Source organism: Oryctolagus cuniculus, chromosome 2 (assembly GCF_051225735.1).
Source record: "Oryctolagus cuniculus isolate XC-2025 breed Fujian yellow rabbit chromosome 2, ASM5122573v1, whole genome shotgun sequence".
Lineage (NCBI taxonomy): Eukaryota > Metazoa > Chordata > Mammalia > Lagomorpha > Leporidae > Oryctolagus > Oryctolagus cuniculus.
Window position 1 is genome coordinate 31701872 of NC_142868.1, and position 26270 is coordinate 31728141.

Here is a 26270-nt window from a genome sequence, read left to right on the forward strand (position 1 = left end):
GGACACTGGGTTCTAGTCGCAGTTGCTCCTCTTCCAGTCCAGCTCTCTGCTGTGGTCCAGGAGGGCAGTGGAGGATGGCCCAGGTGCCTGGGCCCCTGTACCCGCATGGGAGACCAAGAGGAAGCACCTGGCTCCTGGCTTCAGATCAGCACAGCGCCAGGCATGGCGGCCCCCTGGGGGGTGAACCAACAAAAGGAAGACCTTTCTCTCTGTCTCTCTCTCACTGTCTATAATTCTACCTGTCAAATAAATTTTTAAAAAAAGAGAAGAAAGAATGGCAGTGGGTAATTGGCCTAGGCATTAAGATGTGCATGTCCCATAACACAGTACTTGGGTTTGAGTCCAGCTTTCTGCTACTGCTGACCTTAGATGGCTCAAGTAGTTCAGTCCCTGTCACCTACAAGGGAGACCTGGATTGGGTTCCTGACTCCTTTCTTTAGCCTATCCCAGTTTCCTCTCTTTTTCTCTTGCTCTAGAATAAATTTTCAAAAGAAATAATGAGTGTAGATGCCTATGGATTCAATAGGAAGCTTCCCATATGTACTGTAAAGCAGACAAAATTGCCTTTGATGCTACCAATTTGTGGAAGAATTCACTTGTGTCCCCTCCTGGTTTCTAGTATATAAGATACTGAACATTAATTGAAAGACTAGTTTCTATATAAGCTAAAGATTTTATTAGTTTAAACCAGAAGTTCAGTCATCTGAGGGGTTTGATGAACTGTAGGAATGCTCGGCTCTGTAAACACAATTTCTGACTTAGTAGATTTGGGATGGGGCCTGAGAATTTGCAAGTCTAGCAATGCCCAAGTGTAGAGGATGATGATGCTGGGCTCCTGGACCACACTTTGAGAACCAGTGGCTTAAGCAGCCATTTAGAGCACCTTTCAAAGTGTTGCTCCACAAGGAAGTACAGACAGCATCACTTGCTTTAAAACAAGAAAGTCAAAAACCACGTTTCCCTTCATATGTGGAAGATTTTTTTTTTTAAAGGCATCTGTATGCAGAGTAGCAATTACTAGAGGCTGGGAAGGGTAGAAATGCATGAAGGATAGGGGGAGGCTGGACCAAGTTACAAAATCGGAGTCATCTGGAAGGAAGAAGTTCCCAGTGTAACAGCACAGTAGGGTGACTATAGTTCACAATAAGTGATTACATATTTTCTGAGAAAACAGAAGGAAGGAGCTAAAAGGCTCCAATCATAAAGTAATGACAAAGAGAAATGCTAGTAATCACCCTGAATTGATCAGTATAAATTGCATGTATTTGTTGACTTATCACACTGTACCCCATAAATATGTACACTTAAAATGATTAAAAGAGGCAGGCATTTGGCCTAATGTTTAAGACACCCACATCCCATATGAGAGTGTCAGGGTTCAATGCCCAGTCCAGCACTTGACTCAGCCTGGTGCCTGATTCAGATTCAGCGTTTCCAGATTCTCAGTGCAGAGACTGGGAGGCAGGGGTGACAACTCAAGTAACTGGACTTCTGCCACCCACGTTGGAGACCTTGATTAGTTCCTGGTTCCCAGCATCAACCCAGTCCCACCCAGCCCCTGTGGGTGCAGGCACCTGGGGAGTGAACCAATGGATAGGAGCTTGCTTTCTGTCTCTCTGACTATCAAATAAATAAAACTTTTCAAAGAAAAACCAAAATAGTGAAAAAAGAAAAGTCTTCAGATTCCTCCTTTTCCTCATTACAAAGTAGTATGTTTGTACTTCAAAAATCTTTTTAATTAAAACAATAAATTTAAAAATAAAGTTCAACAAAACACTGTATTTACAACAAAAGTGAGACAGGCATCTTTTCTTGCTTTGGCTTTTTTGATCTTTTTTTTTTTTAATTTTATCTTCCAAATGTAAAGGAGAACCGCAGTATTTGTCTTGCTGTGTCAGGCTTATTTCACTCAATGTGATGTTTTCTACTTCCAAGCATCTTGAGGCAAATGATAGCATTTCATTTTTTATAGCTGAATAAGTTTTAATATTTTGTGACTATTTTAAAATTTGCCTGAGTGAAGTTGACCATCTTTTCATTTGACTGTTATGCATAGCCCCTGCCTATTTTCCTGATAAACTATGGTCTTTTTACCTGCTGTTGAACTCTTTATTTAGTGCAGTTAAGCCTTTGACTAGAAACTAAATTAAAAATATATAGTTTTTTAAAATTTTATTTGTTAGACGAGTTTCATGTATTTAATATACACAGATTTAGGAACATAGTGGGATTTCCCCCATACCCTCCCTCCTGCCCATGCTCCAACTCTTCCTCCCCCTTCCCTCTCAGATTCCTATTAATTTTTACAATGATATATTTTCAATATACTTAATTATCATGTAGTCAGCCCTACTGTAAGTAAAGGTGTTCAACAAATAGTATGAAGAGAAAGAAAACAAAACACCATTCATCAATGAAAGAGGCAAGGGCTATAAACAATCATCTAGTCTCAAAATATCTATTTTCACTCTGTTACATTTCAGGTATTAGTTACATCAGATCAGGGAAAACATATGAATCTGTCTTTTTGGGACTGGCTTATTTCACTAAGTAGAAAGGTTTACAGTTGTGACCGTCTTGTTGAAAAGACAGGATTTCTTTTTTTTTAATAGCTGAGTAGCACTCCATAGTGTGTGCATATATATATATATATACATATCATAATTTCTTTATCCAGTCAATAGTTGATGGAAAACTGGGCTGACTCCATATCTTTGCTGTTATGAATTGTGCTGCAATGAACATGGGGTAAAAAAGGCTTTGTAGAAGGAGTTTGGGCGATTCCCTCCCTTTCAGTAGTTTTGAATAGCTTGAGAAGAATTGGAATTAGTTTTCCTTTAAATATCTGGTAGAATTTAGCAGTGAAGCCATCTGATTCTAGGCTTCTCTTTGTTGCGAGAGCTTTTTTACTGATTCAATTTCTGTCTTGGTTATTGGTCTGTTCAGTTTTCTAGATCTTCATGACTCAATTTTGGTAGACTGTATGTTTCTAGGAATCTATTTCTTCTAGATTTCCCAATTTTTTGGCATTCAGCTCTTTTAAGTAATTTCTGATGATTCTTTTTATTTCTTAGTATTATCTGTTGTTACATTTCCTTTTTCATCTCTGATTTTACTGATTTTGGTCTTTTGGTCTTTTTCTCTTTTTTTGGTTAGTTGCACCAGTGGTATATCAATTTTGCTTAGCTTTCCAAAAAAAAACTCTGCATTTCACTGATTTTTTTTTTGTATTTTGTTTCAACTTTATTTCTTCTCTAATTTTAATTATTTCTTTCCTCCTACTAATTTTGTTTTTGTTGTTGTTGTTTTTCTAGATCCTTGAGATGCCCTGATAGTTCATTTATTTGGTACCTTTCCAATTTCTTCATGAAGGCACCAATTGCTATAAACTTCCCTTTTAATACTGCTTTTGCTGTATCCCATAAGTTTTGATATGATGTATTGTCACCATCATTTGTTTCCAGAAATTTTTTTATTTCTCTTTTTGATTTCTTCTATGAGCCATTGTTTGTTCGGGAGTTTGTTTTTTGTTCTCCATATATTTGCATATGATCTAGATATTCTTGAGTTGTTGATTTCCAGCTTTATTCCATTGTAGCCAGAAAAGATGCATGGTGTGATTTTGATTTTTTTTAATTTGCTGGGATTATGGTCTATCCTTGAGGAAGTTCCATGCACTGGGGAGAAGAATGGGCATTCTGCAGCTGTAGGATGAAAAGCTCTCTAAATATTCATTAGTTCATTTGGTCTATAGTGTCGATTAACTCTGCAGTTTCCTTGCTAATTTTCCGTCTGGTTGATCTGTCCATTGCTGAGAGTGGGGTATTGAAGTCCCCCATTACTATTGTACTGGAGTCTGTGTCTCCTTTTAGGTCCATTCACATTTCTTTTAAATAGCCAGGTGCCCTATAATTGGGTGCATATACATTTATTATAGTCACATCTTCATGTTGAAATGTCCCTTTAATCATTACATAGTGCCCTTCTTTGTCTCTTTTAACAGTTTTTGTATTGTCCAATATTAGGATGGTAACACCAGCTCCTTTTTGGTTTCTGTTAGTATGGAATATCTTTTTCCATCCTTTCACTTTCAGTCTGCATGTATCTTTGTTGGTGAGATGTGTTTCTTGTAAACAGCAAATAGATGGGTCTTGCTTATAAATCCATATAGTCAGTCTGCATCTTTTAGCTGGAGAGTTGAGGCCATTTATATTCAAGGTTAATATTAATAAGTAATGATTTGGCCCTGCCATTTTTCCATAAATAGTTCTTTTGTTTACTTTGGATTTCTTTTCTGCTTCTACTGGGGGGTTTTCTGCCTTCTCATTCTTTCATAGTGAAGGCTATCTTTCTGTGTTTCTGTGTGTAGTACATCCCTGAGCATCTTTTGTAAGACTGAATGATTGGCGACAAATTCTTTCAATTTCTGTTTGTTATGGAAGGCCTTTAAAAATATGTAATATTAAAAAGTAAATAATAAACTCCAAAAAACAGTAAATTCACAAAACTTTTAAGTTTAAAAGTACCCACTCAGAGACAACCATTAATGACCTTGCTACGGAATCAGGTATCAACACTTGATAAAACAACTTTTTTGTTTGAGGCTTTACATATTTGACACTTCTAAGGTCCCTCATGTCATTTTTGTTTGTAAAAAAATAAACATCAAAATAGAACAGCTTTTGTTTTTATGTAAAGTTAGAGAAAGTAAATTTGTAGCAAAATTCTATATTTTCAATTTGCCTGACTTCTCAGCATGTTTGATGATTTATTATAATATGATCAATTGAATTGTATTTATGAAATCAAACCTCTGTCATTAAAAGAGAAACTGACAAAACAATATGTCATATTGTCTACTTTTTAATATTTCTTAAGTGATCGTATGACATAAATGCTCAAATGTCTTGGTGATCCACTAAACTGAACTTTCCTGTGATACACAGGGACTGTTAGGTGAAAAATATGGGAACATCCGAATCCCTGGAGAAGTTGAAGCCTCAGAGTTTGAAATGATCTTGGATGCTGCCGTCGAGGCCAAGTTGGAGACCAAGTTAATGGAAGAGTGGTATTGTCGAGATGAGAACTCTGTGCCCGCAGCTTATTACCTCAGACCCAAGTCAGAAGTGCTGAGGAGCAACAAAAATGCAGTAAGTTGCCCTCCTCTGCAATGTGTGTATCTTCCCATTGCTTTATAATTGCTCATGACATCCAGGAGTAGGTTTCTCCATGGAAAAAGCACAACAGACATACAGACATACTGCACTATACCCTAAATTTCCTTTGCCCAAGTAAATTCTCACTAATCCTTAGGGGAATACAAATCAAAACCACAATGAGATATCACCTCACACCTGTGAGGATGGCCATTATCAAAAAGCCAAAAGATAACTGTTGGATGTGGAGAAAAGGGAGCCCTGGTATAGAGTTGGTAGGACTGGGAATTAGTGCAGCCACTATAGATAACAGTATGGCAGGCCCTCAAAACGTGTAAAACGGAACTCCCCTATGATCTAGCAAACCTACTTCTGGGTATACATCCAAAGGAAATAAAGTCATTGCACTCCCACGTTTATCACATTATTCACAATGGCCAAGATACAGGAACAACATAAATGTCCATCACTTGTTGAGTAGATTTAAAATGTGCTACTTATTATTTATACATATATACAGGGTGGGGAGAATATTATTCAGCCTTCAAAAAGAAGGAATTCCCTCCATTTACAACAACAGGAACAAACCTAGAGAACGTCATGCTAAGTGAAAGAAGCATACAGAAAGACAATACTGTGTAATTTCACCCATATGAGGAAGCTGAAGTTGAACTCAGGGTAACAGTATAAGGAAGTTTACTGTGGGTTAGAATGTGGAAGATGTTGATCAAAGGATGCAAACTTTCAGTTCCAAGGTGAATAAATTCTGGAAACCTATGAACAACATCGTAACTATAGTGAATTATAATGTATTGTATGGTTGAAATTTGCTAAGAGTGGACTTAAAGTGCTTTCATCACAAACACACAAATGGAATGGATGAGTATGTTAGATTGATTGTGGTAATAATTACTCAATGAATGCATTTATCAAAACATTGCAGAGTAGGCATTTGGTATAGCAGTTGAGATCCCTGTTGGAACATCTGCATCCGTATCTAACTGCCTTGGTTCAAGTCCACTTGGAAGCTCCACTTTCAATTCTAACTTCCTGTTAAAGTGCACTCTGACATGCAGCAGGAGATGGCTCACATTATTGGGTTCCTGATAACCATATGATAAACCTGTTTGGAGCTCCTGGCTTCTGGCTTTAGCTTGGTCCAGCCCTGACTCTTGTGGGTATTTAGGGGGAGTGAACTAATGAATAGAAGATGTGTGTGTGTGTGTGTGTGTCTGCCTTTCAAAATGAACAAGCATTAATATGTGGACCTTAATAAAATAAAAGAAAACCTAAATCCAAAACTACTAAACTTTCAAATCTCTCCTTTCCTTTTAGCAACTCTGACCTTTCTTCCTGTGTCATTTTCTTTCTTCCTAAAGTATAAGTTTTGAAATTTTCATTCCTAAAGTATAACTTTTGAAATTTCCATACCAGAAGTCCACTAGTGATGATCTTATTAGTGTATATTTACCTGAAAAAATTATTATTTTCCCACTTTCTAGAACATTGATTTTAATTAGAGAATATCTATATCTGTGAATTCATATATTTTTTGGTTCTATATAAAATTCTCAGCCATCATCTCATTAAATGATATCTCTCTTCTTTTCCCTCTGTTCTTTCCTTTTTCCTTTTAATTGCATACTGGTACATGTGATTAAAAGGAAAGGGACTATATATACAGTGCATCATTATATACAGTGTGTATATATATATATATATCAGTATATACTAGTATATACAGTGCATCATTGACCAAAATGTCATTATGTCATGCATAGTTGGCCATTAGAACATCACATTCTGTCCTCCATGTTTCTTAATTGTCTTTCACATTATCATTTTCCTTATCTCTCTGTGATGTTTTCCAGAATATTACTTTAAGACTCTTTTGTCTTTGAGTTTTTCTTAAACTGTATCTATTCTCTCTATACATTGAAATTTCAAGTTCAATAGTTGATATTTATTTTCTGAAAGATTTGCGTGTGTGATTTTGTTTTAGTGAGAAGGTCCTTCTTCAAATCTGTCTGCCTGTTTTTATTGTCTTTTTTCATTTACATTTTCCCTTTAACACTTCAAACAGTTTGTACTATTGTATCTTATGTAGACTCATGGTGTGACATTAATTCATCCTTGAGTATAATAGGAACATCCTCATTGTCCCCAGTATATACACTGTATATATTCTAAAACTGTATAACACAGGATGATGGAAAGGATGAGCCTATTCATTGCATGTAGCATTTAGACAGATTCAAAACCAGGTGTGGTTATGCATCCCTCTTCCAATGAGAACCTCCGTGGTATGGTCAGCAGTCAGGCAGCTACAGGAAGAGAACCACATTTCAGGACCTTTTGTATGTGTTGTCCTAATATTCAACATAAAGCATTTTATCATGCAGTATGAAATCATATCAGAATGCTGGCCATTTGTATTTCATCCTTTGAAAAACACCTGTTGGTGTCCTTTTGCCCGTTCCTTAACTGATTAAACTAGACACTGTGTGTAAAATACCTATCATAATCTTGTCACAGAGAAGGCCTTCAGATAACACCAACTGCCTTGCTCTTACATAATGGTTTTCCTTTGATGACTTGAACTTTTCACTTGTGCATTTCCACAGATGCAGCCTGCTACCACTGCTGACAATGAGATGACCTGGAAAGAGATATCAGATGAGATCAAGAAGATATTTAAGGCTGCTGTAAAACTGCTACACGAGAAGGGTAAAATGAAACACAGCCAAGCTAAGAGGTACCTGTTCTCAGGTAATTCCCATCTATCCTCAGTAAGCTCAATTATAAGTAAAGATGCATCCACTGCTTCCCTTCTGTGGTCCTGTGCATTGAATCCAGTTTAAGGCATAGTAAAATTTAATTTTCTGAATGTTTCAGTGACCTGGAAAGGCAAGTGTTCTTTTGTGTTGAATCATAAAAAGCCTCTACTTATCTTGAGGGCTTCTCTAGAAAATGTGATTTTAAAAGAAGTCAGGTGGATATAACAGACCGGACACTCCCATCAGTTGAGGGAGTGATTCATTCACTGTTGATTCATTCACTGGTTCAGTCATCCAGCCAGCACTTCTTGACCTGTCGGCCTCTTTTGTGGCAAGCACTAGGCAAACAACAGTGAATCAGGAGGCAAGGGCTCTATGCTGGTTTTTATTTTTGAGTGGGGGAAAATATGAGAAAGGAGTCCGACAAACAGGATCCTTTCTGATTAGGTAGGATGAATGGGATACTGCCCAGTGACAAGATAACAGTGTGGTTGATGAAGGGTGAGGTCAGCTTTGTTAGATAGAGTTGACCATGAGGAGATGACCTATGAGCTGAATGACCAGAAATCAGAACAAACCAGGAGTGCCACCTGTGTCTGAGGTATCGAATTCCAGGAGGAAGGATTATCAGGCTCAAGATCCTTGAGACAGGAATGTGCTTTAGTAAATTCCAAGAGAGACAGAAAGTAAAGGTAGTCAGGCTCAGGGAGGAAGAGACGAGGTCACAGGGTGAGCCCAGGCTGTAGGAAGAACCCAGTGTTTCATCCTGGCAGTGGTGGGAAGCCACGGGAGGTGTGAAACAAGAGTGGTGTCAGGACCTAAGGTAGAATTGGTATCGCAAGCTCCCCAGCTACTGAGCAGCGGCGCACACGTCAGTCTTTCTCAGTGGTGGAAAGGCTGCTGCATAGCAAACTACAATCTATAGGAATGTCAGTCTAGGGCACACACATACACAGTACAGCATTCGTTCAGAAAAGTCACAGTGATGAATCATTGAGGAGGGAGTGTCTGGCACGATGGTTAAGATGCTACTGGGACACCCACATCACGTATCAGGGAGCCTGAGTCTGCGTCCTGACTCCATTCCCAACCCCAGATTCCTGCTAATGTGCACCCTGGCAGGCAGCAGGTAACCACTCAAATACTTGGGTGTCTGCTACCCACGTGGGAGACCTGGATGGAGTTGTTGACTCCTGGCTTCAAGCTGACCCGGCCCCAACTATTACAGGCATTTGGGGGAGTGAATCTGTAGATGGGAGATCTATCTGTGGCTGTCTGTCTTTCTCTTTCTCCTTCTGCTTTTCAATTAAATAAAATAAGTAAAAATTAAATAAAAAATACAGTGTTCTTTAAAAAAGAATAATTGAGAAGGAAGCAATAGTAGTGGTTTTATATTTTTTGAGTGGTGTGTCCAAGCATTTGCAAAAACCAAAATCATACTCTTGATACCATTCTCACTAGATGCATGTCTTTGAAATTCAGAAAAGTTATAAATCATTTTGAAAAATCCCATAAAGAAGGAATCAAAAATCGGTTTTATTTTAAGTCCTCTTAAAAACACTAAAATTGTCAAGAATAAGCACTGTTTTTCAAAAACACAGACTAACACTTATCCTTCTTCCTCTGGGACTTTTTGATCCATTTTTGAGACTCTAAATCTCCATCTTTATCAAGGACACAACAACTCTGTTCGTAAAGATGCACTGTGGAGGAGAGAATTCCCAGAGCAAGGCTTTTCTATACTTTACGTGAAAGACACCAGTTTGGCATCCTTTTACTTATACTGTGTTCAGTATACTTACTTATAAGTATACTTACTTATAAGTATAAGTAAGTATATTTACTTATAGAAGTGTTCAGATATTCTGTTGGCAAACACTTCCTCCTAATTTTCTCTGTCCTTCAGAACTCTGTCACATGAACAGCCATGGGGACGTGATTCATTTCATATGAAGTGCCACAAGGGGACTGTTTTCTGCTTCAGGTTGCATCTCCTGAAGATACACCTGCTTGTGAAATTTTATTTATTTGCCCTTTCAAACTCATTTTAAGATCACATGTGCACTGTCAGAATTGCTGCAAAAGAGCCACCTCTTCCAGTGGAGAAGTGCACTACATTAGTATTTTCAGAAAATAATTCAAGAATTTAAGCTTGTAAAGGTGTATGTATTTGTATTTGGGTGTAATGTTTTATAGCTTTGGCTCCACCTTTTTAAACAAAAGAGGGAGAGTACTCAAAATGGTACCTTTTTGTGAACATCAAAACTGAGTGCCCCCAGGGATAGTAAAGAGATTAATGATCTCCTGGGTGACAGTTACCGGGTCTGAGAATCCAATCCTCATATTACCTTCATTGGGCACTGAAACTTGACAAACTTAAAGATATTAAGGAAAATGAAAAGACATAAAAGTAATTACAATGTTCTAGTAAAGTAAGAGAAAGCTTATAATATTTACAGAAAGTATCAGAAATTATAATTAAGTCTCCAAAAATCATGGGGTTGTGTTTTACCTCTGGCAATAACTTTATACAGCTGGTCTCCGATCACATCACTCATTTACTCAGATTCATTTCTTTCTTTCTTTCTTTTTTTTTTTTTTTTTTTTTTTTTTTTTTGACAGGCAGTTAGACAGTGAGAGAGAGAGAGACAGGGAGAAAGGTCTTCCTTTTTCCATTGGTTCACCCCCCAAGTGGCTGCTACTGCCGGCACATTGCAGCCAGCGCCCTGCACCGATCCAAAGCCATGTGCTTCCTCCTGGTCTCCCATGCGCGTGCAGGGCCCAAGCACTTGGGCCATCCTCCACTGCACTCCCAGGCCACAGCAGAGAGCTGGACTAGAACAGGAGCAACCGGCACCCCTACCGGGACTAGAACCCGGGGCACCGGTGCCACAGGCGGAGGATTAGCCTAGTGAGCCGCAGCGCTGGCCCAGATTCATTTCTGAACTCTGTACCCTACCCTATCAGGAACCCTGCACATAGACTAAAGCTTTGCTAGACTTTACCACCTTGGTTTATCTGCATCTCTTTTCATATCCCATTTATGTTCAACACTCCTGACTGGCACAGTCTTCTTTCCATAGATGTGATAGCAATGTGAGTGGAGTCATTACTTAGGAGGGAGAGTGGCAGCATGTATCTGATGGTCATGTATTGTGTCTACATGCCACAGTTGGAGCACTTCCTGTCTCTTTGTGATGCTGTCAGAATCAGCACCCTGCTTATCCAGTATGTGCTCTATAATTTTACTCAGGCAGCTTGAAAAGAAACAAACTGGGGCTTTCTATAGTAGCTCATGAAGCTGAGATTTCTCACATCTCCTCCTACCTCCATTATAAAATGTGCTTTCTTGGTATAGGGCATACATATGCCCTGTAAACCCTTTTAACTGGCCTCCTTACCCAACTTGCCAAGTATAACCCTCTGTAAAACAGACTGTTGCTAATGGCACAGCTTGTTGAACACCGATGGCTATAAAATATCTTTTTCTCTTGAATCAAAAATTTTGGCCAATTGCTATCATTACTAAGAAAAACCATCTTGGCTTTAGTAGGTATAGAAGACAGTGGATTACCATCTTTATTGCTGTGATGTTTAAGCATTATATGCTAGTAGAATCTAGTTTGTTTCAGGTGAAGAATATTCTTTGAGTTTCCATGTTGAATGTGTTTTGGGCTAAACAAACAATGAGCTACTGCTGCTTGCAGTGTTAAAAGAAGAGTTATACTAAAAGGATGACTTTCAAAAACAAATCCTATCTTCCTCAATACTTTACAGAGAGAGAGAAGGTGTGTGTGTGTGGTGTGTGTGTGTGTGTGTGTGCATGTGCACTAGATTTCAGTTGATGTTGAAGTTGTGGCCAGCACATTTAAATTTGCTCAATTATGGCCAGACCAGCCCTCCCTGCCCCAGTCTACTGCCGGGTGCCAGCCCAATAAAGTAGTCACCTGCTTAGGCAAGCCTTCCGCGATTTCTCCAAGTGGGCCTGATCCCTGACCCTTCTCCCTGGGTCATGCTCTCCAGTAACAGGACTGAGACAATCATAACACGCTTATTTTAGAGACTCCAGAATAAATTTCTGTTGTCTTCCTCTGGCGTGTCAGCTCCGTGTCTCAGTCTGTTGACTGCTCTAACAGAACACCATAGACTGGGTGTCAGCCACAGAAATTTGCTTCTCACAGTTTGGGAGGCTGGGAATGTGCAACATCCAGGCACGTCCAGCTTTGGTGTCCAGTGAGAGCTGCTTCCAGGTTCACAGATGGCGTCTCCGCTGTGTCTTCCTGCAGTGGGATGGCCAAGGGACTTCGCTGGGCCTCTTCATAAGGGCACTAATCTCACTCATGAGGGCTCCACCCTCATGACCTCATGAGCCCCCAGGGGCCTCCAGTCTCTAAATGCATTCGCATTGGAGTTCAGCTTTCCACATGGGAGTTTTGAAGAGACACAAACATTCAGTCTATAACACTCCAGAATGGCCTTTTCTCTCCGTGTTATATGTTTTCTCTCCACATTAATATTTGTAACTAGTAACATGCATAGAACGTAGTACAGCTCAGTAAAGATGAATTAGATGAAGGGAGGGAAGAGGAAAAAAGAAAGGCAGGAAGGGAGGGAAGGCAAGAAGGAGTAAAGCCTTGCCTTAAAATTCATTTCCCCTGCTTTAATTATTTTATATATTTTTAATTTCTTCTATGAACAGTTTTATTTTTATTACAATTGATCCAGTTTTAAATGTGCTTTTAGAGACTAAAATGATTAATAATGCAGACTGAGTTGTATATAAATGTGTAAATTATAAGCCATAATTTGCTTTAACTTAGAAGAAAGTTAAATACAAAATCACTTCTTGGTACCTTTCTGATAGATACAGTGAAATTTCACAGTGACACAGATAATTCGGATTCTTCAGTAATCAGAACATGATTGTATTTTGTTTTAGAAACTTTTGTGTTTGTATTGAGCAAATCTGTCTGGAGTACAATATTCTATAAGCAAAATGGTCAAGTCACATTGTAAAGGACGTACTGATAAAGAACCTGGCCCAAATTGGTCCCTGCCCTTACTTCAGTCTTACCAACAGCTAAAATCAGAGAGACACTGAGCAACAGTAGAAGAATCAACTCTAAACTTGATGTGCTTTTTTTATCATGCTTATGCTCAGCCTCTCCCTGACACTGGGGAAGAAGTTCAATGACTTTTTTTAGAATCCATTTATGTGAATGCCAGGATGCTTCGTAAAAGACCCATAGGAAAATAAGTGATTTTGCTGTAGACTACTGCATTGCAGACTGTACGCACAACTTATCACTAGTAACTAAGCATTGAGTGTTGGCATCTGGGCACTTTGCTCCTTCATTCTAGGCAATAACCTCCTGGTGTTATTTTCTTTCAGCCATAGAGGATGAATTTGACTTCGCTCTAGGAAAGCAAACTCCAGCATTCCTAAAGAAGTGCGTTTGCTACATTAGGAAAATTGCTAACATCGAGCGCTTTGTGAAAATCCCAGAGATGGGAAAATACATGGATATCACTGGAACAGATCCCAGGATTATTCGCGACCCAGAAGCTCAAGAGAAGCTGATAAAACTCAGGGATGAATTTATTCCAACTATTGTTGCATCATCTAATCTGAGAGTATACACGTCTGTTACTCATTGTGACATGAAACTAGGCTATTCCCAAGAAATAGAAAACCATTACATAGAAGGACTTGGTAAACAATTTTATGAGGACATGATTGACATAATCCAGGCCACAGTGCAACAGAATTTTGACACTGAAACAGATACACTGTATGATGAGATCCTTCAGCATTCCTCCCTATGTAAAACATATGCCTCCTTCTACGAGTACAAGTGTGAATCTCTAAACATCGTGCATAAATACCTTCTCCCAAGCAAAACTGGGCACATCAGCCCTCTCATTATATACGGTGGACCATGCACTGGGAAGACCCTTCTGCTAGCTGAAGTAGCAAAGAAGGTAAAAACCTATTCTTGCCTCTGCATAGTAATGAAAACTTTGAGTTTCAGAAAAAGTTAAACTGGTCAAATTCATTTTCATTTCCAGTTTTGACTATCTGAGTTGATCATAATCCTTTTGGAATGGATACTTTAGTGTTTCTTTTTTTTTTTTTTTTGCTTGTGTTATCTTGAGAGAACAAGACTCACAGGATATGACTGCAAAACTTTTTTTCTTGCTGTTCAAACTCATGTTGTGGGGTTAGTCCTCTCCATCCCATTTGGATAAAAACTAGGACAGATCTCAACAATTTTTCTCATTCCTCTCAAAAAAAAAAAAAAAAAAAAAAAACCTTCAAGTCACTTCTGGTCACTAAGTCAGTCTTAGTTCAGAATTAGTATGTCCAAGCCAAGGTTCTAATACAGACTTCAGTTACCTTTGTGTCCCCCAGCTGAAGCCCACCGTAGAGAAGGCATCTACAGTAGGAAATGGGCCATCTTCTTTCTCTCTCCATGCATCTTTCCATCTTTTCTTCATTCCAACTACACCTGTGACCCCCATGGGGTTGTGGTTTAGAGGACATAGAAAAGGTGAGGTGCACATGTAGGACAGAAAGTTCCTACGTGACCAGTGCTGTTCAGAACCAGGTTCTAAACTCTCTGGTCTTACCAAGTGTTAAAAGCCACTTCTCGGGGCTGAAGTGGCCATAGTGGGTGGGGTCGTCACCTGTGACACCAGCATTACATATGGGTGCAGGCTCGAGTCCTTGCTGCTCCCATTCCGCTCCCTGCTAATGGTGTGGAAAACAGTGGAAGATAGCCCAAGCTTTTAGGTCCCTGCCACCCATGTGGGAAACCTGGATGGGGCTCCAGGCTTTGGTCTAGCCCAGCACTGGCTATTGTGGCCATCTGGTGAATGAACCAGCGGATGGAAGAACTAACTCTTTGTGTGTGTATGTGTGTGTGTGTGTATCTCCTTTCTCTCTGTAACTGACTTTTAAAACAAAATAAATTTTTTTTTTCAAAAAAGCTGCCTCTCCTGTCACCGGAGGCCTTTCCATGATTTCCTTCCCCTATGCCCCTCCCACCCTGTCCTCACTGAGCGTCTCTCACTTGCATGCTGCTGGACACACAGGGAATGCTACTTCCTCAGCTCCTAGTATCCAGGCACGCTAGAGGATATTTCTGCCAAGATGCTGTGCACAGAACCTGGGAAAAACAGACAAACAGAAAGCCTTGTCAGCTCCCGCTTGCTGGTGGCCAACATCTGGTATATGGATGCACTCAGGGGTTCTCCAGGGCAGACCCAGGACAGCAGCTGTCCGCCACTCCTCCATTGGAGCAGCAGGTCAGCCTTGGTCACTCAACCCTCCCATCTCTCAGATGTCTTTAGACTCCACATGACCATGTGGCCCAAGATTTAACGGGCACTCAGTAAACAGTCCATGGAAGCCCCTGCCCCATGACTAAAAGTAAAGAGTTAGCATCTCTCTGACCTGCCTTTTGGGGATGAGACAATAAGAGATAAGACCCATGGCATCCTCATCTCCAATGTTGTTCTCACTCCCTCCAGTCTTTATTTCCAAGCTGGATGTGGGTAACCCACCAAGGCATCAAAACTGGTTTTCAGAACGTACACTTCGTATCTTGCATGAGGATACAGGACGTCTCTGGAATGTGACATCTGTTGTCTTGCATCCTCACCTAAGCTGCACTAAACTAGTTCCATTTAACCTCCTATTCACTTAGTGTTGATTCAGAACCCTATGTTGGTCTTCCTGTGGTTGCTGTATCAAAAACAGAACTTTCCTTAATTGCCTGAACATTCCTGTGATCTGTCCTATGCACTCTCCACTTCCCTCTCTCCTGAGGAATGGCTGATCTGTACTCCCTTCACAACCTGTACTCCCTTCCCTGTGACCTCATGTCTCATGAGAATGTAGACATACATCTTGTGTTGATCTCCCACTGTTGTCACAGACACAAGCTCATGACTGTAGGGACACCATCTACTGACATCACACATTCAGCCACATGTGGCAGCAGGGTTGAAGTTATCCGTGATTATCATAAGCATTGATGTGGGAGCCAACAAACTGTGTTTTGGCTCTGATTGGCCACTGAGAGGAGTTGTAGAGTGGCCAGATCCTCCTTCTTGAATCCAGCTTTAAAGGTCGGGGCTAAACAACAATATAATGCTTACTTATCTTAAAGGCTCATTATGAAACTGACATCCATAAACCTTTTCTCATCTTATTCAGTCCCAAATCCAAACTCTCTCTTGAGGAACCAAGTTCCATAAAATTACTGTCTCAAGTATAAATCAGCACCTCCCTTTCTAAGAAGTGTCCTTGGTATTACTAAAGGAATTCATCGCACTAAACATACTCTTTTTTTTTTTTTTTAAGATTTAATTTTATTTGAAAGAGTTACAGAGAGAGAGAAGGAGAGGCGGGGGATGGGGGCTTCCACCCGCTGGTTCACTCCCCAATTGGCCGCAGCAGTCAGAGGTGTGCTGATCCAAAGCCAGGAGCCAGGAGCTTCTTCTGGGTCTCCCACCTGGGTGCAGGGGCCCAAGCACCTGGGCCATCTACTGCTTTCCCAGGCCACAGCAGAGAGCTGGATCGGAAGTGGAGCAGCCACCGGTGTCCATATGGGATGCTGGCACTACAAGAAGCAGCTCCACCCTCTACACCACAGCACCGGCCCCTAAACATACTCTTTTAATTATTTAATACTTTGATCATATCCGTTCTCATTCTTTGGTTTTTCAAACAGAAAAATAATAAACTCAGTAGTATCGTCACATATTTTCTCTCTTTAGCTGTATAGTTTTTCTTTGAAAGGCGCTAAAATGAAAATCATATTGACTTTTACTCTGACTGCATCTCTCAGTGACTAACTCTGAGCTTATCATGTGTACAGCCTGGGCCTCTGTTTCCTCTTCTACTAAATGATGCTGTAATCCCATCTGCTCACCAGAGAAAAATGAGTGCCATGACTGCATGTTTATATATGAACCATCTATTATAAAGCTCAACATTTAATAAAACTCTCACAGCATTATGTAGCCTTTATGACAAAGATAAGTAACAATCACAATAATGACCCTATAGCACCACAAAAATGTCTCTCAATCATTAAAGATTATATCCAATATTATGTGGTTGTTGAATATTTTATTACATTGTAATTAGAAATTTGGTTGGCCTCTGATTAATATAATGTATAAATCATTACTTAAGCCATTCATTCAACAAACACTCACTAAGCACTGGTGTAAGCACCAACAGCTATACCAGGGGAGAATGCAGCTTCAGTGATGAAAAACTGACCACACTGGATGCCAGATTTACCGACTTTTGAAATACTTCTATGTTGCCCTATAATTGAATAATACTATTTTCACTGTTTTCCTGCCTTTGGCAAGGGTAATCTTGAGATCCTGAGGGGTCTTGTGTATAGATTTTTACGCATGATCTTTGTGACAGCTCTTTGGTCTTTCCAGAAGGTTTGTCCATTTCTTGGTTCTCGGCCACTTTCCACATGGTGGGGGTTCCTGGAAGTCAGAGCTCTGCAGGGAGGAAATATTGTTGCCTATGACCATGTGAACTCATGTTATCCTTCTAAACTCAAGCATTTTTGTATTTCAGGCCTGTGCCTGGCTTCATGATGACACAGGACCAGACTCTGACCCTGTCGTCGTCGTGAGGTTTCTGGGAACAACAGACATGAGCACTGACCTAAGGACTCTCCTCCTGAGTGTTTGTGAACAATTGGCAATTAACTACCAGTGTCTGGTTCAAAGCTACCCTAAGAAGATCCATGACCTCCGTGACTTATTTATAAACCTCTTGAATGAATCTTCCTTGCAGAGGCCTCTAATAATAATATTCGATGCCCTAGAGCAGCTCTCGGAGAATGACGATGCCAGAAAGCTCTGGTGGCTCCCAGCTCACCTTCCCCGCTTCGTACGGATAGTCCTCTCCACACTGCCCAACAAACATGGGATCCTGCAGAAACTAAGGTGCCTTATCCACGAAGAAGACAACTACATTGAGCTGATTCCCCGGGACAGGAAGATGTGCAGCCAGGTACTCAAACACCAGCTGCTACGAGTTAAAAGGAAGGTCACGTCCGGCCAGCAGATTTACGTGAACAATGCCTTCTCCAAGTGCACGCTGCCAATGTTTGTGAACCTGACCTTCAGGGAGGTGAGACACTGGAGATCTCACAAAGACGTCGATGAAACCTCCCTCTGCGTCAATGTTCATGAGAGTATAGAGCAGTTATTCTGGTCCTTGGAGAAGATGTGTGGTCAGAAACTGGTCTCCAGGGCTCTTGGTTACATCACCATGGCCAAGATGGGTCTGAGTGAGATGGAACTGGAGGATGTATTAGCCCTGGACAACAGTGTTATGAATGAGCTCAACGAGAATGCCAGGCCCAACAATCCCCTGAGAGTACCTTATTTGTACATTGCGAGGCTCAAGGAAGGACTCAACGGATACTTAATAGAAAGACATGTGAAGAATGTCACACTCCTGGTCTGGGCCAACAGACACCTACATCTCATAGCCCAGAAGCTGTATCTGCAGGATGACAGGGACCTGCGTGAAATGCACACCATCCTGGCAGATTATTTTCTAGGTGTCTGGTCAGGGGGAAGAAGGAAAGCATTCTGCCTGGAAGACCCCTACCTTAATGGCTGCCTCGACTTGGAGAGCAGAAGCCTGCTTGAGGAAGAAAAACACTTCATGGAACAGGCTTCCTTTGACAGACAGGCCCCAGACCAGCCCTGGGTTTTCCAGTGCAACCCCCTGGAGCCTGACATTTTCTTTGTCAACCATCGGAAAATGACTGAGCTTTTGCACCACCTGACAAGGAGTGGAAAAACCGATGACCTGCTTTATGGTATCATCATGAACTTCAGCTGGCTTTATACCATGATCAAAATTGGCCAGTTTGATAAAGTGCTTTCAGACATTGAGCTGGCGTACAACTACTCACAAGAGAAGGAGCTGAAGTTCTTGGCTAGCACCCTCCGCAGCATCAGAAACAAGGTCGTTGCGTTTCCTGGCTCCCTTTCAGCTGAGCTGCAGCAAAGACTTCTGCCTGTTGTGAGCTCCCTGCCTAAATTAAGACACCTTCTTTTAGAGTGTGACAAAGATGGGCCCAAGTACTGCTCCATCGTGCCCTTGCATTCATCCATGGACGTGACGTACAGCCCAGAGCGTCTCCCTTTGTCATCCAGTCACCTGCATGTCACGGAGATTCTGCCTACCTGTAACCCCAGCACTGTCCTCACGGCTTTAGAAAATGGTTCCATCAGCACCTGGGATGTAGAGAGCCGCCAGCTACTCAGGCAAATCACGACAGCCCAGTCTGTCATCCTGGGCATGAAACTCACTACTGATGAAAAGTACCTTGTGGTGGCTACGACAAATAACACCTTGTTGGTTTATGACAACGTCAACTCTTGTCTCCTGTCTGAAGTGGAAATCAAAGGGACCAAGCATGGGAGCAGCTCCAGCTACATCAACGGATTTACACTGTCAGTCAACCATGCCCTTGCGTGGCTTGAAGCCAGTAAAGATGTCACCGTCATCGATCTGCTCTACGGATGGCCCCTTTACCAGTTCCACTGCTGGTATGAAGTAACGTGTGTCCAGTGCTCTCTGGACGGTGTGTATGCTTTCTGTGGACAGTACCTGAACACGACCACCATATTTCACTTAGGGAGTGGAGAAAAGTTATGTACGGTGACCTCTGAATTTTCAGGAGGTTTTGTGAAGTTTCTTCTTATCTTGGACACAGCTCAAGAGATGGTAATGGTAGACAGTGAAGGAAGTCTTTCTGTTTGGAATACTGAGGACATTTCCAACCCCCAGCTAACTGATGACTTTGACTGCCGCAGAGAAGACAGCGAGGTGGTCAGCATTGAACTTTCAGAGGACCAGAGTGCCATTCTGATCTGTAAAGCCCTCAGCATTGAGCTCTTAGACACTGGCGTGTGGAAGGTGGCTGAGAAGTTCAGAGCCAAGCACAATGAGCGCTTTATATCAGCTGTGCTGTCCAAAAACGGAGACTGCATCATTGCAACCATGGAAAATACCTCAGCTGTGTTCTTTTGGAGGCGGGACACGGGACAATGCATGGCAAGCTTACAGGAGATCTCAGGTACCATAGTGAAGCTGGTAAAATCCAGTCACCACAACATGCTGCTCTCTCTATCAACCAGTGGCATTCTATCTATTTGGGATATAGATATAATCACAGCCATGTCCAATATTGATAAGACTGGGAAACCAATCCAAAGTCTGGTGTTGCCTGCAAGAGGGGAAATCATTTACTCCCTGGATGGCTCTGACTGTGTTCATAAATGGAATTTCAGCAGCGGGTTCATTGAGGCAGTATTCAAGCATGAAGGAACAGTTGAGCACTGTGTGTTAACATCCGCTGGGGACATCATGGTGACATCAGATGACAAAAGCAGCCAGTATGTCTGGCACACCAGCAGTGGGGAAAACCTCTTCCGAATTAATGGGCAGAGAATATCTCAGCTGCTGATTACACACAATGACCAGTTTGTGGTCTCACTGTGTGAAGAAAATGCCTCCAGGGTGTGGAGACTGGCCACAGGCCACAGGGTCTGCAACATTCTGACCACCTTGCAGAATGCCTTCATTACTTCTGCAAACACCTTCGTGGTGGGGATGACGAAAAGCAAAGTGCTGGCTGTCAGTCTTTGGACGGGAAGTATCACCAAGAAATTTTGCTGTGAAGATGGGACCAGCATTGTGAATTTTAAACTGATCCCTGACTGTCCTGACATCATTGTGTTCATCACATCAGCTGAGACTGTGAACATCTGGAGTCTGGCAGATGAAGTGATCTGTCGACGCGTGCAACTGCCAAACAACTTCTTGAAAAATCTAGAGGATTTTGAAATTTCTCCCAATGGAAAGCTAGGCATTATATCTAGGGGAGATGAAAATATCAATGTATTGGATTTACACAGTGGTAAATTACGGGTGGTTCATGCCTCTGGGATCATCTGGCGCCAGAGGTTGTCTCGAGATGGTCGCTACCTGGTGTACATTTGTTTCCGGAATGGGGAGGAGGAGGATGAAAATGGTGCAATATCCAGTCTAATCGTAATGAGGCTGGCTGATGGCAAAAATATCGGTGCTTGTTCTCTTTACAAAACGCCCACTTTTCTCGCACTCTCTCAGCGGCACCTGCACATCATTGTGGGCTTTGATGATGGGAGTATAGGGATATACACGGTAGTGGACCGTGTAGATGCTGCACTAAAAATTAAAATTGCTACTTCAAATAGCAGACAAATTTTCAACAACACAGCACAGGTATCCAGGCCAAAGTCTAACAGTTACTGTTTTAAAGTGTCTGTGGATTGCTTATGGAGAGAGTCTACCGAGGTCTTTGCAAGAGACAGCCCCATCACGGTGAGCGACTCTTCCGAGTCCAATGAAGCCACGCCATCCAAGAAACACAACTCTTGTTATGACCGGGTGTGCTCTGCCCTAGAGTCCAGAGGCCATAGCTATGCCCCTGATAACTGAAAAAGTGTTTATCTTGTTCAACATACATGATCCACGTACAAAAGACACCAAAAATAATGTGTCTTCTGTATCCCAAATGATCAACCACTCGTTTCTTAAAAGACAGGAAAGATGCTAAAATCCCAGTGTTGTGCTGATGTGCTCATGAAATATATGGAGATGTGAGACTGGTCTGAGGTGAAGTCCTTTTTTCAAAGTGTATCCAGGAATGAAGGAATGACAGAAAGTGTCTAGAAGTAGTACTTACAATTAGTTGTGTTGTAAGAAGTAGCATAATTCATGCCATTGGTTCAGATGAGAGAGGCTGGAGTTACCAATAAACCATTTGGAAAGGGATTAGTTCTAAAAATTCAGTTGAAATCGTAAAGACAAAAAGCTGTTTGACTTCAAATGATTGTGTGATAAGTAAACTCAGCCTTAATCTCCTTTCCATTTTACAGTCCTGAAAACTGTGTAAACCTCGTCTGCAAATGAAAGGTCTAAAGGTGCAAAATCATGTAACAAACATGCCCAGATGCATTCCCAGTTTCCCACGAGACACGACATGACCTATGAGACCATGAACTGGACTGGGACAAGAACTAACCGTCGCTACCATAGGGCTACTCACCATGGCGAGTCGGTCTTCATTACAATACAATTGCAGCAACTGCATGCAAGGGTTTCTGTATGATAGAGTATATGATTTTTAAACTATTTACTTCCTTGGTTACGAAAGAACACATTTAATAAGAAAACACAATCTTTTCACATCTTTTTGAAACGTATATTTGTGCTGTATGTGAGGAACCACAGAAAGGGCATTACACATTTGATCAGTTCTGTCATCGTACTAGCAAAAGTCCGTACTATTCAGTCCATTGTACGGTGGCATCAGTTTTTTCCTACATCCCTGCAGTATATCAATAGAAAGCAAGTGTTCTCAACAGACCATCTCTGAAACACTGATGACATTTGCCTTATTCTCATTCCTCCTCTCTCCTATTTAAATGCAGATAGATGACAAAATACTCTGGGACAAATTGAATATGCCTGTCTGTGTGCTAAAATATCCCTTATATCTTAGGAGTGTCCAAAGGTTCTTTCTTGTCCTTATTTGTAATGACTTCCTTACTGCTGCACACCACATGTATGCTTCTTACCTGTTATACTTCCTGAGGGATGATGCTTCTGGGCCTCTTATTGTCTTAACCATTTCAAAGTAGAAGCTGTGAGATGGTCTTCAGTGTTTTAAAAACAACAGCAGCAGCTACACTTACTGAAAAGAAAATATTACATCTCGAAAGAGTAAAGTGATTTTCTACCTTTCATATCCACCACAAGGCATGTCAGTCATGATGGTTGGTTTGGTTTTCTTTGAAAGTGGCAATGACTTTAGTAAGCATTATTATTATTATAAGTATTATTATAAACAAAGAACAGAGTGGTCCAACTTTGCCATGAACTCATTGCATCCCTAGCCAGATGTTTAACCTCCCCAGTGTATTATTTTTTCTTAACCATAGGTAAAGTTACTGGAAGCTTCTGCTATGGCCCTCATAGAGTGTTGGTAAGTCATGTGAGAAAAAAAAATACAGCAACATCTTGAGAGCTGATGTAAATGAGAAAACCAAGTGTTCTGCCCACTAGAAAACCCAAGTCTATTATGATTCACTTTGGAAATCATTTTGACACTTAAGCATTCAAACATGTGATTCAGATATAAACACCCCACTCCGTGATGAAAGACTTTTATTAAGATCCTCCGTCCCCGAATTTAGCTTCCAGACACAGGTGGCAACCCAGAGACGGCTCAGAGCCACGTATAGATCACCTGGAGTTGACTGTGTGAATCAGTGCTGTTTAACTCTTCAGGCAACACATTCTTAGTCCTGTCATTATCAGCTAGACCTTCATGCTATACATTTCTAACAATTAAACCCCTAGATGGATTAAATGTAGTGTGTGAATGTTCAATGTAAAAGCCAATAGAGTATAACAAGTGACTTGAATGATTTTTTTCCTAACATGTTTGCAACTGATAGCTCATATTGAATGTTTTTATGTAAACTTTGTATTGTTGGGGAGAACAACCCACTCAGAGATTTATATTTTTCATAAATGTTACATTTAGTTAAATTTTGTTACAGAGTTGTTACACTAGAAAATTCTTTCAGTCTTTAAACAATATACAGTCTTGTGTATGTATTGTTTGTATGAATAAAAGACAAACCACTTAGATTTGGGTGCTCTTTGTTTTTCTCTTTGGCAGATGTAGTTAGAGACCTAGAGTAATAATAATAATTGCTTGTGCTTACTGAGTGGCCATGGTGCACTAGGCACTGTCATTGGAGATTTTCATGGGATAAGTCATGCAGTCTTCAAAACAGCCTTATTAGGTGAATACTGCTAGTATTCTTGATTTCTAGACATGGAAACCTGGAGACGGGACTAGGGGAAAATGGCTAAACAAGACTTCCATGCATAATCAATGTCTTTTTTGCTAGCCTTCTCAAAGCACATCAAAATATGGAATTCAGGAATAGGTGTTGAGCCTGGAGGTATTAGGCCTAGAGATTTGTTTGCCTAAAATTCAAGTCAAGGCACTTGTATCCCATATTAGAATGCCTGGGTTGATGTCCTGACTCCTCTCCCAGTTCCAGCTTCCTGCTAATGCAGACCCTAAAACGCAGAAGGTAATGGTTCAAGTTATTTGTCCCCACCACCATGTGGGAGGCCTGAACTCCCAGATTTGGCCTGGCCCAGCCCTGGCTGTTGTGGGCATTTGAAGAGTGAATCAGCAATAGAAAATCTCTCTCACCCTCTTTCCCTCTCAAACTAATACATATATATTAGTGTGTTATATGTAAACATTAATATATAGAGTACATTCAGTATCTAGTAGGTACTCACCAGTAATGACCTGTAAGCCATTTTCCACCTTGCAAATGAAACCTGGTGGGTCTCTTGAAGATCACTAGAGATTACTGCAAACTCTGAGGCTTTTCAGGTATATAGGAATGGCTGATGGGTTCATTCAACAAATATTTATTTGGTCATGCATTTTGTCAGGAATAAAAAGGTAAATAAAATAGCTCATGCCTTTTAGGATCTCAATCTTAATAGGAAAACAGGAAACAGGCTTTTTGCAAGTGCAAGGCATTGTGCTTCCCTCTGGGGTTGTGAGTGCAAAAGGAGAGGATGATGGCCAGGTAGTAGCAGTCCTACTCATGAATATCTCTAGTGAGAGAGCAGGATGAAGAAAACTCTTCCCAAATGCCGCCCCCCTTTAACCTTGGACCTGGGAACACACACATAGACCAAAAATAAATACACACACACTTTAAGTAGGGCAGCATTGGAGAGCTTCAGGAGGAAATAACCAGATGATACCTAGTATCCAGCTGACATGAAACAGTCATCCTGAGAGAAATTTAGAATCAGGAGGTTAAGAAAACTTGAGTAAATCATCTGCCAGGTTTCTCTCCCTTGTCTTCATATGGCTGAGACTGAGTGTGTGTTTAAGATTTACCTCCATAGAAAACCTAATAATTCATGTCAGAGAATTCTTTCTCAGAAATTTATGCCCTATAGCATAAAGATAAAATCTCCTTTCCACTTCAGACTAAAAAACAAATTGCTGATCCGTTTTTGCATAACAGTATTTCATGTATATGCAGTTTACTATTTCTATGCCTTCTATCCTAGGGTCAAGTACACAAGTAAGGCATGATTGTACATCAAGGTGTTTTGTTATACACTAGCGTGATTTGAAGATCAGTCACACGTGACTCCTTCTGTCTAGAATCCTACAATCTAAAGGAGACACACTAAGCCAATTCGAAGATTGATAAAAGGCTGTTAGTAAAAGCAGAAGCCAGAAGCTGAGGATACACTGCTGAGGACCAATTTATTCCACGTGGGCATCAAAAAGGACAAGAGTAAGAGGTTGAAGAATAAGTGGGAACAGGCATCAATGTCAGAAAGGCATTTCAGGTAAAGGAAGCCACATGAGCAGAAATGGAGAGTTGAAGCACATTTTAGATGACATAATGCTATGTTGGGAATTTGGGCTTCATTAAGAAGTCAATAGGGAGCTATGAAAAGAGTTTTGGGAAGGGAATGGCCTGGTTGGAATGGCATTTTAGAATGGCTCAGGCAGTACTTTATCAGATTAGACACGGAAGAGACCTGAAGCTGGAAGACCACTACACATTATTGCAGTGATCGAAGGCAGAAAGTATTTGAACTTGATGTTGGGACATTAACAATGAGAATGTAAGAGGAGAGACACTGTGGGGGAGGGATGTTCAGGGCTTACTGGTGGAGGCAGATGAAGGAGAAGGAAAACCCAAATCCAGTTCCCGTTGAAATTGGGTAGATGGTAGAGTCACAAACGTCAAATGAATAGAAGATCAAAGTGTCAGAAACCATGAATAAACTCTAACCTAAAGAGTTTAAGGGCAAGATATCCATGCAGACAACTGGAATTATGCTGCCGATCCCATGGAGGAATATGAGAAAGAATCCAAAAAGCTATCTCTTTCAGGAACCCTTAATCACAATGTCTAAACGTGGTGTGGAATTCTCTTTGGATATAATGTAAGTTGTTACCATAAACTTAATTTTTATTCTTTTTGTAGAACAATTTCACACATTTGAAACTAGATTTTTAACCCCACTGAAATAAATTGGGTTTCCTATCTTCTAAGACCCATGATCTGGGAATAACTTATATACCAATATAAACATGAACACTCTTTGAAAATTAATTGTATTTTCACTCCAGCATGCATCATCAGAGTTTTCTGT

The 26270-nt window shown here is 40.8% G+C and overlaps 1 protein-coding gene across 1 annotated transcript in view; it reads left to right on the plus strand.

Moving 5' to 3' along the window:
• Positions 1-23697, plus strand: part of NWD2 (NACHT and WD repeat domain containing 2) — a 188218-nt gene extending 164521 nt beyond the window's left edge. Inside the window, exons 4-7 of the mRNA XM_008274917.5 lie at positions 4947-5150; positions 7781-7925; positions 13326-13915; positions 17547-23697. Of these exons, the coding sequence (XP_008273139.4) occupies positions 4947-5150; positions 7781-7925; positions 13326-13915; positions 17547-21479 (4872 nt within the window). The 3' untranslated portion in view covers positions 21480-23697. The remainder of the gene's footprint in view (positions 1-4946; positions 5151-7780; positions 7926-13325; positions 13916-17546) is intronic.
• The last annotated feature ends 2573 nt before the right edge of the window (positions 23698-26270 follow it).